This window comes from Pygoscelis adeliae, unplaced genomic scaffold, assembly GCF_000699105.1.
Source record: "Pygoscelis adeliae isolate BGI_AS28 unplaced genomic scaffold, ASM69910v1 Scaffold465, whole genome shotgun sequence".
NCBI classification, from domain to species: domain Eukaryota; kingdom Metazoa; phylum Chordata; class Aves; order Sphenisciformes; family Spheniscidae; genus Pygoscelis; species Pygoscelis adeliae.
This window is the reverse complement of record NW_008824812.1, coordinates 773189-790174: the sequence shown is the minus strand read 5'-3', so window position 1 is coordinate 790174 and position 16986 is coordinate 773189. Positions and strand designations below refer to the sequence as shown.

Sequence of the window (16986 nt, the reverse complement as noted above, 5' to 3'; positions counted from 1 at the left end):
GGTCTGTCCATATAAATTAGATGCATTATTTTAATAAAGACAAGTTGTCTATATAGTTGCTTTCATTTTTCTAAAGTATGTCTTAAGTAATTACTTTCCCATCAGAGATTGATTCAGTACTTGCTTTGAAAACTATTATTTACAGGCATGTGGAGCTGGGGCGGGAGGAAGGGCTGAAAGGAAAGGAACCTTCCTGGGATGTAACATTGAAATACCGTGAGCATCTCTTTAGGGGAGGTATTGAGCATCCTTAATTTCTACTGATCTCAGTGCGTGTCAAAGCTGCTCAGCACCTTGGAGGATCAAATACTTTTATATAGCAGATTGTGCCTCTGTTCTTTTCAGGCAGTTTTCCCTCTTTTTCTTTTCCTTCTCCCCTTTCTTGTTTCATAACTGTTTTCCTATTCATACAAGGTACAGATTTTTCTTTTAAGGATGCTCAAGATTTATATTTTTTTCTATTGTTCCTCATCACAATCAAACAGAACCTTTTCCTCAGGCTTCATGACTTATTTTTACTGGTTAGATACGGTTGAAGAATTGTTTTGTAGTCTTTGACTGTTATGCATCAGAGACTGATCTGTCGCTGTATTAACTGATTGTGTTACCATGGATCTTTGTATTCCTGCATATTCTGAGAGCTACTGCTACAAAGTGAAGCAAGCCTTTCCTTATCATTCCTGTTTTTAAAGCATTGACTCATTGTTTGATCTTGCAGATCTCATTTCATTTCAGTGTTCTGAGGTTTAGAGAGGTTGTTTCTAATACAAAGCCTTATTTCCAGCCCACCCCACTGTATATATTTTACTTGAACTTTTCTTATGTACTCTAAAACTTGAGGAAAATAAGCAAAGTATAGGTGGTGGTGAAATACAATACTTTCATCGTGATTTCTTTCTGCAGACATGCTGCTTCATTCCAATCTATAGGACTCTTATTAAAAGCAATTATTTGATATCACAAATTTTTTAACATATCTGAAGTGAAAATACTTCACTGTGAAAGGACATTGCTTTTCATTTGCCTCAGCATTAAAGGTCAAGAAAGAAATATATGAAATAATCAGCTGACCAAACCCAGCATCCAATAATCGAACCAATATTTAACTGCTAGCAAGAGAATCCTTCAGAGTAATTAGGATCTTTCTTTGTTAAACTATATGCTTCCCTCTAAAGAGGGAACCTGGCAAAAAAACCCCCAACTATTGAAAAAAAAAGTGAAATCTCTTCTCAGCATAAAACCTCAGTGCCCTCATACCTGTAGAAGTGGATTGCACCGTTTTCCTCATCCATTCGTAAGAGCTGTGCCTTTGGCTGTTGGGAGAGATTTGCTGTGTATTAATTGTTTCTACAGGAGGTAACCCCCCAGATCCAGCAGGATGGAGGGAGCTGTAATCAGCAGAACTGTAGGAGACCTGTCCAGGAGAGGAGCCATTGATCTGTGCAGCAGCAACCGTGCTGGAAGGTCCTGGGCCGTAAGCGTTCCAGTCCTCCCTCTGTGGGCCATAGTGAGATCCCCAGGTTCCCGCAGGCTGTCCATGGTTGTCCAGAGTTGGCACATGATGATATCCCATGTAATCTGAATAGGGTGGAGTGGACACAAAGTTTTGCACTGGCAGGTTGTTGCTGCTGCACCTTGCAGATCCTGGATACATGCTGTTCTCTTTATCCAAAAGATAACTCACATACATGATGCTCACAGCCCGGCTTTGTCTTGCTGGGACATCCTGCTCCTCACAGTGTTTGTTTGATCTCTCTTCCCCTCCTCTTTCTTTCTCTCTCTTTTCTAGCCCTGACTGGCTCTATAAATGACTCATGCTAGCCCTGATGTCCCTTTACTACACATGATTAACAATGGTTTTACCAGGTGCTGGTGGTAACAGTTTACTAAGGTCCTGCCTGATGTCACAGATAACTGCCTGCCCCAAAATTACATTTGCATTCAAATGAAGGGCTGACCATGCAGGCAACCCCACCTTGCTGCTAGTTCTAGTGCTTCCTTTCTCACAGATCCTTTATGTATTACCATCCTGGTTCTATACTTTTTGAATGTAGTTTGAAATCTCGTGGTCTTCAAGCAAAGTTGCATACATAGTTAACCAATAACTGTTCACACAGCGACACTAGTACTTTTCTTGATCAATAGATGTCAGAATCTAACTTCAGGCACTAGGTTATAGTTAAAGCCTGGTATCTGCTAGTCCGGTAGTTCTTTTGTTAGAACGTGCTATATTATTTTTTTTCAACTGAAAACAAAGGACCCGTTCAGTCTTTAACTGCAGCTCTTACATAGTTTCTCACATGAGCACTCTTCTTGACTTCAGCTCTTAGTCCATGTGGGAGAGCACTTAGAAACCACAGTAATCCTACTGATTTTAACATTACAAAGGATATACAAGAAGTCTCATAGTCATTTTGAGCATTTGTTCATACGAATAGTCTTGTTGATGTTAGCAAGCCTATTCATGAGCTGGCTGCTTGCCACAGTGATTGAAGTTTCTCTATTCTAACTTACAATGTTAACAGAAAGAGAATCTGTTATTGAGAGAATGCAAAATTTGTCACTTTCCCTATGCTTGTGTCTTGTTTGTGATATTGAAATGAGTGGTAGTTTTCCCTAAAGGTTTTTCTGTTCTCGTTGCTGTGCTTGTTCACAATAAGTAACACATTTTCTTAGAAATATGGGAACAAATTCTAGCTTTTTAGCTCAAAAAACGCAGTTTCCTAACTTCCAGGAGCAATCCTATGTAAGTAACAAATTCCTATGAGATTATCTATAAGCAGGAGCGAGGAGAGAAAGTGTTGATTTCTTTTTTTTTGATGAGATAGATACCTTAGCATTGTCTCTTAATGAGAATTTACTCTGTTTTCATTCCTGTTCCTTTAATGATGTGATACTTAATTGCACCTTTATTAATGAACCAACTTGTTAAAAGGACTTTTTTCTTAAACAGGTGCAAAGTATAATGAGTTTTTTCTTTGTTCAGAGGTGTATTTTTTCTTTGAGGGTCTTTTACGCTTAAGCACCATTTAAACTTACAGGTTCCTCCTTCTGGTTCTCAGGAGGAAAGAATCACTTCGCACACCTGATAACACCGTTGTTCCCTTTTGTGAGAGAATGGTGTCCTTAGGCTGTATTCACAAGACGGTTTGTAGCTGTAGTTGTGGAAAAACCTTTTTTGACTGCTAATTTCAGGGCTATGTGGAGAAGCACAGGCTACCTTCTCTGAGTGTTTAAGGTTTTCCTACTGTGCACTTGGGTAAAACTTGCGCTTTTTTACATGTTGTTTCTTGTGATTTTTTGGAGGATGATGTTTTGCTGGCATAATTGTTGAAAGGTGTTTTAAAAATCATGGGGTGGAGGGAAGCTGGCAGAAACTGTTTCTTCTGCTTGCATATGTGAGCTTATTCAGTTGCAATTTACACATCTGTGGCAGCTGGCCATTCAAAATAGTATAGACTCCTCAAATCTAGGGAAGTCAATAATCAGTACATCATGTATCGGGACAGCTTAATTGTCCTATATCAGCAAAAGAAATCATATTCGTCTAATAAAGCATTAGGTGTCTCTAGACAGCCGGTGTCTGTAGTTACCAATGCAATGGGATTTAAATGTAGCATGATCTATAGATACCCTTTTTTTTTTTAACCGGAGTGTTTCACTCCCTTTCTCAATCACCTGTAGCGGTGTGGTTGCTTGGTAGCTCTCAAGTTCAGACTGTATTGAAATAGTTACAAAGAAAGATTCGTTACAGCTTTTTGTTGTAACTTGATTTCTATTTCCTTTCCTCCTCTTCAAAACTGTTGAAGACTCGTCCTTTTAAGCATTTCTATACCTCTCCTGAATGCAGGTGTACCAATAAATCAGCTGGAGGAAGAAGCAGCATTTGCTCATTTACGGTAGCATTAGTTGTAGCCCTCCAGCTGTCTGGAAAATGTTCTAATTATGTTCATGCGACAAAACTTTTCCTGCAGGCCTTAGCTACCTAAATACCAACAGCACAAAACACTGCAGAAGGGCTGGGTCTCACTGCACAGTTTGGATCTTGATCCGCCCTTCTTGGGTGTTCAGGAATGTTGGACACACCAGACTACAGTCACGCATTCATTCTTTATCCTAGTGCAACGTTGTTACACGAGAAACATTTTGATCCATTTTTTCATAATGGTATGATTTGGTTCATGAGGCTACTGAAAGTAGTACAATCGTGTTTATTCATGTTTATTAGAAGAAATTAGTAATTATGAATAACAATACCTTTTGATGCTTTCAACTAATATGTGTATATATTGACATGGATGGAGACTGTTTTCCTTGTTCCATACTGCTTAAAGAAAGTCCTTTACAATATATGATCGTTAAACTGACGATACTTTACTCCTCTGGCCACATGCTGTGACCACTAGGCAGGAAACTGCTTCCTTTGGATTCCCAAGTACCCTAAGTTGGTCTGATTTCAGCAAGCTGTATTTAGTTTTCAGTTAGTCCAAGTTTTTTTAATTTATATCATTTGAATCTAACCTATTAGTTGAACCACAGTCTTTAGACTCAGATGTTTTTTAACTGCTGGGAGTATGTGAATAATCACATGCTGATATGGTTCATTTCAAACTAAATGTTTTCATAGGTTCTCAAACACAAGGTATAAAGGGATTTGGATTTGAGTTGCTTTTCATACTTTCTAGCAAGAACATGTATTAGTAACAGGTGTTATCTTGGGGAGATCAGTCTGTATGTATACCCAGTCCTTTACAAATACGCTATTCTTCAGTCAAAGCTTCTTCTGGGAAAAAAAATTCAGAAGTTTCTCCAGTCAGTTGCTACAATCTGTAAAGTATCTGTACACAGTATAATATGTGTACAGTATTTGGAGCTACTTATTTTGGTCAATAAAGCTTAAAGTCTGTTAGAAGGCACTAATACAGTGCATTCATCTGTGAAAAAATCACAGTTCGCTTCCCACAGGTATTCAGTAGGTAGCTAGTGGCACATGAGATGCCCAACTTTTTTGCATACATTGATACTACATACAGCAAAGTTCAGAATTTGGAACTAAATTGTAGATTTCAAACTGCAAGGAGTTTTGGTTCAGGATTTTAGCCCATTTTAGAGAAAATTGCCAATATATTTTAAATTCTGAACTCTTCCTCTCCAACTTGGTGAATTTAGAACTTGCATTTTGCTTCTTATATTGTTTTGCTAATAATGCTGCACTGACAAGTCTGAATTTCATTTTGCTGTTCTGAATAAAGCTCTCTGCAGACGTTCTGGTTTAGTGCATTATGCTTTGATGTGCAGGAATGACAGTTGCCGAGCAGAAGAGAGGTCCTTCCAGAGCAGAAGCTTGAAGTAACAAAGCAGGAATCTGTCTCTCTTTCCTGAGTACGTTTTCCCTATAACTATATTTTGAAGGATGTAGTATTCTCAACCTTTACTACCCTTCTCATCTTTGCTTGACTGTAATGTAGCAAAGAAAAAGGGTAGATTCTGATCTAAATAGCTGACTTGAGTGACAACTGCCCTTGTATGACATATTAGCAATTTCACTGGCTAGACGGGTGTACTGGAGGCCTGGCACATTAGAAATGACATTGCCTTGTCTTTGATTTTTTATGATCAAATATTATAGAGCAGATGATGGGTCTGATTTACAAAGGCTGAACAAAAAGCAATAAATAGCATCCAAATTCATAACATAAATTTTATTAGGCATATGCAGTCTTTCATCATTCTTTTGTGAGTAGCCGCATTAAGGCTGAAAAAGCAATTAAGGTGGAATTAATTGCCTTGCAAAATATTATTCTGCCTTCTTAATAGCATCTGTTATGTGATAATAAATCCCAACCATTATCAATATGAAACAAGATTTCTCCAAGTTGATTTGTGAAAAGGCCAAGTCCAAAATCTTGTAGATCTAACAAATATAGTGACAATTCTGTGTTCTGGGCTTATGTTGAGAAGCCAAAAGATGAATGGAAATGAGAAATTGTCCTGAATTCTCAAGAGAGGAAAGAACTTGATGGTTTTGAGATGAGCCTAAAACACCTTCACCTTATGGCCTCTCTGATATACATTTTTCCAGTTCTAAATTTGAATAATTTCTATATTCTGAGGTTAGGAAGTAGCGTCTACCATAGATGCTAGTTGGGAAAACATCTCTTAACGTGGTTTTATCAGGTACTGCAGATGATGATGTGATGGCTGTGGTCAGAGACTAGGCAGGAACATTGGAATGCTCCAGTCAACTTCGATTGTTCCTGTTGTGCTACATGAATGGGTCTCCAGGGCTTTCCTTTGTCATGTCATAAAGCCATAGATCTGCTAAGATTGTATCCTAAGCTTCCCATGCTGATCTGTCTCAGATTGTAACCCCATCACTGTCCTGGGATGTAGGCCCTCTCCTACGTATCCATTTTCTTATCTACAGACTTACAGAACTGTAGCAGCTCGTTTTAATTTTTCTGAGCTTTCACTTCCCCCCGTCCCTAAGAGTAGCAGCACTTATTTTTGGAGGCATGTTTCGTTCCAGTTCCGACACCGATCCTTTACTCCTGTGAAGCAATGGGGACAGCTAGTGGTCAGCTGGCTGAATGGCAAGGAGATGTTTCAAATTTTTCAGTGACTGTGACCTTATTCAGCTTTCAAAGTTCTCAGCCTGTTCTGTTCTATACCGAATAGGAGTGCCTTAAGTGATGTGAATCGTGTCTGTCACATGCCCAGATGCAGGAAGCAGCAAAGCTAGTGAAGAGCCCTGGCGTAGAATTTTGGTTATGTTGCAGGCATTTTTGCTATGCTATTTAATTAACCGTAACATCTCTCTCTTGAAACCTGAAGCAATACTATGATGGAATATGCCAGGCTTCTTAAAGTTAACTTTTGCAATTAATTTCTGTTTAACGAAGTGCTCAAAGGTCTAAAATGCGCTGCAATATAGAGTTGGAGTACTGAGCTGCCGCATGCAGCTCGTGGTGTGCGAGTATACAGGGCTGGTCTCTGTTACGCTGATACATTGCCTCTCACGTAATCTAATATGGCATCTAGTCAGAACGCTGGTATTTCACACCCACTTCACACTAGTAGTCTTATGAGGTGATGACAGTGAAGAATGAAGAGCACGACCGTAGTATTTTAATCTTGTATTCTTTAAGGAGTAGCTATGTTTCTAATGTATTTTCTTTGTTAATCGGTACATATGCTCTTAAAAGAATGATACCAACTTCCAGGATGGCACTGCGTAGCTCTCTGTTGCGTAAAGAGAGAACGGACATATCTGAGTAGATAGTAAGACGTAGAAGTGAGGTAGAATGTACACCAAGGTAGATGATTCTCAGTGCCGCTAGTTTGTTCAGTTACCTTGGGCTAACCAGATAATGTGTGTTCCATATTAATCTGTAAAATAGAAGTAACACTCAACGACCTCGTGTGATATGATAGAACTTAATAAATGCCACAAGAGAGATCCTGTATGAGGAGTGCAAAACATGAATTCTTTCTTTCATCACTTGTGAAATGAACTAGCTAACATATGTTGACGTACGTTTAGCCTTTGGGATGGCTAAAGTAAATGGCTGTCTCATAAGAACACTGAAAATGTTGCTAGTTCTGGAAAGAATATCTCTTTTCCTAACTGTTGTTTTCAGGATGCTCTGTGCTTTGAATTTTTAACACCTTGCAATGCGCTGGATCTCCTCGGGCTGTGTGAGTCATGCCACTTACGCAACGTGATTGAAAGTGGTGAAATTCTTGCAGCCTGACCTGATAATTCACCACCAAAAGTAGGAAGTAACCAAAGGGGTCTGCTCAACGAGCTTTCCAGAACAAAGTACCAACAGATCCAAAGTCCCTGTTCACTGCCTCGCTCTGCTTGCACATTGCCATTGTTGCAGGACCTCAGATCATCGTTTGGCAGCCCACAGGAATAGGAGGGAAAACGTGTCCCATAGATGAGCCGCCCACTTTGGTCAGTTCATACCTGACGTAGCAGCAGACCTGATGCATAACAGAAGGTTTTCAGTCCCTGCTAAAAACCCCACAAACTGTGTGATGAATGCTTGGTATGAACTGAGTGGCCGGCTGAGTTAAGTAAAATGTAATCTGGCATTCCAGTACTCTCTTTTTTGTGTGTATGTGTATATTTGTTTAACACCCTTCTGCTGGTGGAAACTCGCATATCTGCAGCTTTTTGAAATTTAGAAGAAAACTGTGTTATTTTTTAATATGTGGCAAAACTAAATTAGGGCTGCTAAATCCTGTCTGGTGAAATTCTTTTACCTTAGATAAGGGTTTTGAGAGCTCTATGAACACAGGTCTCTAGGAGCACATTCTGTTCTTTGCCCCATAGGTACTATTAGGCAGTTAGCTGCTGACCACAGACTTTATGTGGATTATTTTAATCGAATTCTTAACTAGCATCAAGGATTTTTTTTGGGTGTTGCTGCTGGAACTAGCATGCTTCCCCCCCCCCCCCCCCACTCAGCGTCAACTTGTTTTCCCCCCCCCCCCCCCCTTTAGTGAGGAAAATATCCTTGGATATGACAGTGTCTCAGTATAGGTGACTGAGTGATCTATGGCTGCATTTCATATAGCTGTATAGTCACTCGTGAATTAAAAATAGTCACAGAAATAGCCTCTCATTAAAGTGATATTTTCCACTAGGTGGCACTTTCAATACATAGCATAGATGAAGCCTACATGGCTGATTAAGTACCTCTATTAACTGCTATTCAAATTTGTAGTTAGTAATTGACCAAGCTAAAAAAGGATCAACGTAGTGCTGCCTGCAGCAAGTTTCACAGCTCCTTTTAATACTATCATTGATTAAATCCCCACCCCCAGCTTGGTGTAAAAGAGAATTAGTTCGGAAATTATCCCCTCTCCAAATCCCTGCATCCAGCCTTCTCCACTGCCCCACCAGTTCTGCCGCCCCCAACAACTAATCTTTTCTCTCCGTGGAAATTAAAAGTAATAGTGTTGTTTAAAAAACCCAAGTTTTATTTTAAGTTGCCAGGTACAACCAAAATGAAGTACTGTTATATGTCCCCACTGCTAATAAACATGAGTGGGCATCAAACATCATTGCTTTGCTTCATGCTTCTTCCTACCCAACTCGCCAAGCTCCATCCCCATGGCTATTCAAGGCTCTACTCAGAGTGGCGCAGGAGGTTGGAGTATGCACAAATAAAATAGGCCAATAAGCAAGGACGTAAGTGACAGTGGAAGTAAAGGGCAAAGAAATAAATGACTTGGAGAAAAATGGGAGTTGCAAAGGGAAAACTGCATAGGGACCTCAGTAGTATTAGTTTTTATATTTAGAGGATAGTTGTTTGAACTTTCCTGATGTTTCATTTCTGGTTTTGGAGCACTTTACAAAAATGGGTCTACCTAATGCCCTTTCTATACATGAGACAGGTGCCCCAAAAATCACACAGTGTAGAATTTAGTTACACTAAATGTTCTCCAGCTCTTGTAGTTGCCAGTGCTGTTGGAAGTACCCAGGAGCTTCAAGAAAAAAAAAGAAGGAAACACAGGAATTCTTGCTCTGTTTGTTTTGAGGTAAGTGAGTTGTAATCTATTCAGGATGGAATATAGGCAAGACCTAAGAATGAGAAAATCCTCAGTAAAATGACGTGATGTTCACTGCCCAAACTGAAAGCTATTGGGGAATGGAAAGAGGCATTGAAAAGGCTTTAAACATACATGTCCGTAACAGAGTGGTATTGACTGATATGGGCTCAGTGGTCATCACACCTCAGTTTACTACCAATAAATACACTACTCACTGCTACTAATCATGCTTATTATCCTAAATTTTTGAGTGTACAGCTGTTTGGTGAGAGCAGAAGTGATAAAGATACTGAAGAGCAGCTGAGGAAACCTAGATTCACTTTTCAGCTCAGCCCACCAAGTTCAGTTTTGCTGTTGGTGCATTATTTATTTAATCTATTTAATTTACGTCAGTACAATGAATCTTGAACTGTTCATGGGTACAATGATGAAATCCTGTTCTTCACCATGAGTTATAAACAGACGAGCTCAAGTCACTGAGAGAACTGATCTGAAGTGCATCTCTTCCAACGGCTCTTGTTACGGATGCAAGTACATTCTCAGCAGCTGAGATATGTAAGTGTTTTTGAGTATTAAGCTTGCACATGGTCTTCTAACTTGAGTGGTTTATAGGGTTCAAAATTATTCGGTAAACTCAAAAAGAGCCTTTAAGCTATTTATGTTGGCTGTGCCCTTTTGAGGGAAGCTGCTCTAAGTAGTAGGCTTGCAATTAGCATCGTTAAAAATTCATTATGAACCAGATGAGATTATTAAAAATAAATCAAATACTTTTGGTTCACTTGTTCTGATTAGCTGAATGTATTTCTGCAAGTCCCAGTATAAACTCATGAGTTGGAAACATTCGAGTTTGGTGTTAAAAGCAAAACTTCCAATGTCACCCTGAAAAGAAGCTCTGAAGTGTCTTACGTGGGAGGTTTGTAACTGTACAGCTGTTGCTTAAAGTGCACAGCATCTGCAACGTTGAAGCAAAAGATGGGTTTAAAAATAGAAACGTGTGGGCACTGGATCTGCTTATTTGGGAAGGTACCATACCTCTCATTGCCCAGTGAGTGACCTTTTTGATTGTAGCCTTAATGTGCTGAAGAATCTGTAGCTGGGAGGCTGTTACTCAGTAACTCAGACCTGTACCTCAGAACTCGAGGGGAGTTACGCCAGCAGACAGCTATCGTGGCAAACGTTTTCTAAAAGGGAAAATGCATAGATGCTCCTCTCTGCTTTTCTTTAAAAGGTGCTAAGTGGGAGTGGCTCTAGGTTTTATACAAGGAAAAATGGCATGTGCAATTTAGTGCTGCAAGATGTTATTCAGAACAAAGAGCTTAGAAGGATTTGGATAAAGATGTGATAATTACATGAGTCATAGGAAATACAATGCTTAAAGAATCTCAGTCCTTGTGCTTCAAGGTACAGATTGTCAGGGGTAGTTTTCCAGAATTGTCTAGTGTGTGGTTTGCTGCAGTTTTCTCTAAAGTGGCTGAGTTTATGTTCTGATTATTTGAAAGACACTATACTTGAATAAATGCATCATTGCATTCGTTTTGCATAACAATCCTTGTTTCCACTGTTACAGCTGTATAATAGTATTTAATATATTTTACAGTGCCTTATATTTATGAAGATCAAAGTATTTTGCAGATATTTTCTATCTTTATACTTCCAGCAGCTGGATAAGTACTTCTGCTCAAATCTAATCTGTTACACTGCCACTTCTATGGCTGCTAAACTGAGCATGAGATAGTTTGGGGGTAGATGATTATCTGCATAGATACGTCTGTGAACTACTTATAAATCACTTGGCATAATTATACGGAGTAAGGGCATCCTGAGAATAAAGAGTCACGGCTAACAATGTCTATTTGCATGTTTGCTGAGCTTAATATCCTACATACGCTTTTCCTGAATATCTAGTTATTTACATAGCTACTGCTAGAAGCAGTGCAACTCTGATTATGAAGTCAGTGGCAATGTCAGAACTGGGAGGGGAAAAAAAAAAAAGGCACGTCAGAACTCTTCCATTGTATCCCAGCTTCGTTTTGCAAATAATCCTTTTGAAGAGATTCTGGAAAAATAACTAAAGAATACCCTTTTGATAATTTTTTTTAATTACTCCTTGGATTGCACAAGTGGTGAGTCTCCAAAAGATACAGGCAGTAAAACTAGAAGCAAATCTAAAGTGGTATAAATATTCCTTCGGGCCTGCTCATGTCTTTCAACAGTTAAATGCAGAGCTGTGGAGAGGAAGGCAGTATTCCATTCGGCTCACTGGACTGAGCTTGACAGTTGATGACAGCGTCTCAGCTGGCATAGTTTACATACAGTTTACATAGTGCAGAAATGCTAAATGAAGGTGAAAATTACATCAGTTTATTCTCTTATTTCAATCTCTGTAGCTGTTGACTGACACCTGAGTTTAGGTTTTGGAAGATGCTGCTTATGTATTAACGAGACAGCATAAAATAACTTTGTAGTAGGTTCTTTCTTTTCTGGTGTGTCTGTCTGAAGTAATTCTTCCCTGCCTCAAGAACTGGGAGGGGGAAACATTACAACTCCAGCCAGGCAAGATCCTGTACCGAGTAAGGCAGAGATACCTTTCAGTTCTGAAACCAGCACAATAGGGCTGTTGCCAATGTGGCAAGAGATCAAAAGGTACTGTGTGACTAAACAGTGCTTGATGTTGCTATGGCAGACATTTCTCAACAGCCGTCAGTCATACAGAGGAAATCTCACAGATACAGAGTAAACAGGATTATTGTACCAGCACCATTAATTCTACACAGGCTTTAGGACTGAAGAAGTTATTGGAAGCGCTTGGCTGTCTTAGTTCTCTGGTTGTCCTGAACTGAGTCCTCTGAGCAGTGGTCCACATATGGGGACCCATAAAGGGGTGGAATGAAAAATCCTGTTGGGGTTGGAGAGGAGGGATACAGTAGGGTTTAAAATCGAGGTGATGTTTAAAGGTGATTATCACTACGCTAGCAAAGCTTTTCCACATGAAGACCTCTGAGTATCCCACTGACTTATTTTCCACTCATTCTTAGGTGCTTATTGTTCTTAGCTTTGGTGACAGTGACAGAAAGAAGAAAATGCATGCAGGTAGTTGCTGTATGGTTTCTATGCAAATACATAGATCCTTTCCCATATTTTTGTAGTATAAGGCATCGGTAGTCTGCCTGCCAAAGAATATGTGCTGTCTTTGGAGATTAAAAGAACCTTATCCACACAGGTAGTAATTCCATTAACTGTTTTAGAGAGCTGCTCAAATAGTACTGTAAGTCCAAGTATCTCTGACCCCTTTATAGATATGTAAAGGGTGATATTTGTCTCCAAATTGTTAAATGCATGCTGTGTTGGATCCAAGAGCTTCCAAAGAGCTTTTGAATAAGCATCATAAGTCTAATATGACATGAGTGTTAGCTTCATTTTTCATATGGGAAAATGGGGCGCTCAGATTTGCCTATGGTCACACTGTGACTCTGGAACAGAAACAAGAATTTTCCCAGGAGTTTTGACTCTGCTCTGTAGACTGACTATATTTTTCCCTATATTGTTTGCTTTCTGCCATTTTTCAGATTTACAAAGTTCTTGAACGTTCGCCCATCTCCCTCTGAGTCATGTCCTAGTTGTTCTTCTCTTTAGAATTTCTCAGGACCCAGCAGTGAATATCAACCAGTAGCCTTATTTCGCATTTCTCAGAAAACCAGTATATTGTAGCTAGAATAGTTTTGGTTGTATACGATATGTCAAAATGTCATTCTCATTCTTGTAGCAGCACTCTGAATCTTCACAGCTAGTCAGACTGGACTAGGGAGCTACTTAGTGCATGTTTATGACTTAAATAGCCTGGGTAGGTTGACCCTGCAGCATGGGTCATGTTTACAAAATACTTTTTCCTTTCACATTATGAACAACTATGGAGTTTTTTTGATTTTCTTTATATCTCAGGGTACAGGTAATAAAGAATAGCAGTGTCAGTGTTCTTGTGTTCTCATCCTTTGGAAGCAATCTTTGTGTTTTCAGTTACTGTAAAGATTTCGGGGGGAGTTCTGATTATTGAAAAAAAAAAAAAGTTATTTTTTTTTTTTTCCTATGGGGATGAGAATTTCTTCTAGTCCCACATAAGCCTTTGCACAAAGTGATTGCTCAGAAGAATATTAGGACAAATGGATAATGATTATCCTAGCTTTGTGCTATAATTCAGCTGGTCTCTTCGTATTAAATGTCTTTTTTTCTAATTGACTAAATTAAAAAAGCCCTTTTATTAACATCAAGGGTTCTGTCTTACAGTCTTAATTCCCATATTCTGATATACTGGGCATTCTTGAATTTTTAAGCTGCAGACCTAATATGACTCCAGCAACTTTTTAAACAGAGTGAGATATTAAGGTGCAGTCTTAGCAATTATAATGCATTGATTTAATGAAATATAATATTAGAAGCTCCAATTCATAGAATTCTATAATAATATTGACTGTTTCAATGACAATAATTCTTCTCTTCTGTCTCTATCTTTGCTATGTGAATATCCCTTCCTAACTGTCATGTCATGTCCCCTTTTTGACTTCAAGCTTTGGGAGTAGAGATTGCCTCCTGTTTTGTATGGGTTTACTTAGCACTTAGCATTTGTGGACTCCTAAGTGTGACCAGGAACTTGGGAAACTGTTGTAACGTAATTTCCATTCAGAAAAATGGAGCTAAATTCTGATAGTTAAGTTCTGATGAGCCCAGCTGTGGCAGGTAAGACGTAGCTGTAGCTGCCTTTTAACTACCTGCTCTATCCACTGAAGGAGATTTCTGCCTTCCTTGCAGTTAGCTGAATGGAACTGTGGGTGTACTGAAAAGGGAACAACCAACCCATCCCTCTCAAATGGCACGAGGGAGCAGTGAGTTTATTTTCTTTCCTTTTTGGTTCACAGTGCCTGAAACAATGTACGGAGTGCGTTGTGGTTTGCCAGAGTGAGATTTTATGACTAAAGCTGAGAGTGTGTGCTTCATGCTCTGTGTGTGTCATGAGTGCATATGGAGCGATCTGAAGGCACAACACCTGCTGGGGTAGTCACGGCAGACTTGTGCAGTGTGGAGGCAGCTAGACTTGACCTAGTCTCATCCCTACTGTCCACAGAAAGAAGATACTAGAGTAAACTGTCCTTACAGCTGCATTAGGATGCATTTCAGGGTGACCAGATCATAGAATCATTAAGGTTGGAAAAGACCTCTAAGATCATCGCGTCCAACCGTCGACCCAACACCACCATGCCCACTAAACCATGTCCCTGAGCGCCTCATCTACACGTCCTTTAAATACTTCCAGGGATGGTGACTCAACCACTTCCCTGGGCAGCCTGTTCCAATGTTTAACCACTCTTTCAGTAAAGAAATTTTTCCTCATGTCCAATCTAAACCTCCCCTGGCACAACTTGAGGCCATTTCCTTTCATCCTATCGCTTGTTACTTGGGAGAAGAGACCGACCCCCACCTCGCTACAGCCTCCTTTCAGGTGGTTGTAGAGAGCGATAACGTCTCCCCTGAGCCTCCTCTTCTCCAGGCTGAACAACCCCAGTTCCCTCAGCTGCTCCTCATGAGACTTGTTCTCCAGACCCTTCACCAGCCTCGTTGCCCTTCTCTGGACACGCTCCAGCACCTCGATGTCCTTCTTGTGGTGAGGGGCCCAAAACTGAACACAGTATTGGAGGTGCGGCCTCACCAGTGCCGAGTACAGGGGCACGATCACTTCCCTGCTCCTGCTGGCCACACTAGTTCTGATACAGGCCAGGATGCCATTGGCCTTCCTGGCCGCCTGGGCACACTGCCGGATTGGTTGACTCCAAAGGAACTTGGGATAAACTAACATCCGTAGAAGGTGGTGTGTAATCAGGGTACAAAAACACAGGGTGAAGCAGGAAACTAAAGCAAATGTCTGATGCTGTAGATGTGCCCTTAAGGCTATCCAAAAGATCTCTACAGGGCTGGCAGATGTGACACAGAATCTGCAAAAGACCTACATTCCTCTAGAATGGTAGCTGGAGGCTGAAGAGGGTGCCCCACAGTGCCCGAGATGGCAGTAGAGGCCCATGTTCAGGCAGCTGGGTCTCACTCAGAAAGACATGAGCAAAACCTCACAATTTCATTTTTACTGTCATCATTTCATCCGCTGTCTTGCTGTATAAGGCTAATGCGGAAGTTGCTTTGACTATTAAAAGCATGGAAAAATACTACTGAAATAAAAATTAAGGACCCTGTGTAGGAGATGACTATACAGATGGCTACCTGGAGCAAGCCCGCTTATATTTAATGAAGATTCAAAAATTTTCTAACTGATTTAGCGAAAGGACCCTCTGTTTGTTCTGCTCCTGCTAAAGTACAATACAATAGAGTCTAGTCCACGAATGGGGCTCATATGTGTTCCTGTCAAAGGGTTTTACTTCAAGTGTACAATATTGAAAGGGGGCTTTATACACTGTATGTAGGAACTTCCGTGAAAAAATAATCATTAATATAATTATAATTATTTCTGTACTATTTATTCCTCAAGTATTGCTCTGACTGTAATTCCCAAGTGTTTTTTCCTGTCATATTTCCTTTTTTGGCTAGAACTATTTCTTTATTCCTCTTAAGGTACAGGAAGGAGTACTTGAGGTCCCAGGCTCAGTATGTTCTTTCTTTTTTTCTCAAAGCCTTCCAACAGGATATCCCATTTTCAAAATAAATACAGCATTTTGTTTTTGGAAAACAGGAAGGGCAGGCCATGGAATGGATGGCAATAAAGATTGTTGCTGAGATTTCCAAACTTGGATCTCAAATTTTAGCAGAAGGTGTACAGAACAAAAACATGAACCTTCCCTTTCGAAGGTTTTTAAGGAAAAGAAATCCTAGCAGGAAATTTTAGATGGAATCTGTTTTCAGTCTTTTGTCTAAAGATGCATCTTACCTGCAAACAATGCTACTTTGATTCAGAGACTAGCTTGTACACGAGGAGAATTCTTTTGTAAATGAGGTTTAGATATTAAGTCTGTTGAGCAGTGCATGAATAAAAATGAAAAGAAAGTTTTTATTACACAGCAAGCAGCCAATGCATCTTATTCCTGTGTTTGTGGTGTGGGTTTTTTTTGTTTTTTTTTCTTCCTCTCCTACTACAGTCACGGTGCAAAAATTTAATGAGCCATCTGCTGAAATACAGTTTTGCTCTGTAAATCAACAGGGAAAATAGCAGCCTCTTCCTCAGAAGAGCTATTCCTTAAACGTGTTCAGAGTGATATCTTCTCATTTTAGTGACAAACCTTTTCTTTTTTTAATTCCTTTTAGATTCTTAGAGCCTGAGAAACAGCTCTTGAACGATCTGTATTCTTTACAAATGAAACTGTTAAGCATCCTGTTACACAGACCAATTTTGTCTTCAGTCATACCTGTGAGAAACCCTGTCAAGATTAT

At 39.8% G+C, this 16986-nt stretch overlaps 1 protein-coding gene across 1 annotated transcript in view; it reads right to left on the bottom strand.

Annotated features, from left to right (window-relative positions):
* LOC103917157 (homeobox protein CDX-1-like) overlaps nt 1-1838 on the bottom strand; it is a 15078-nt gene extending 13240 nt beyond the window's left edge. The window contains exon 1 of the mRNA XM_009324266.1: nt 1258-1838. Coding sequence (XP_009322541.1) covers nt 1258-1690 — 433 coding nt within the window. The 5' untranslated portion in view covers nt 1691-1838. The remainder of the gene's footprint in view (nt 1-1257) is intronic.
* Nucleotides 1839-16986: the final 15148 nt, after the last annotated feature.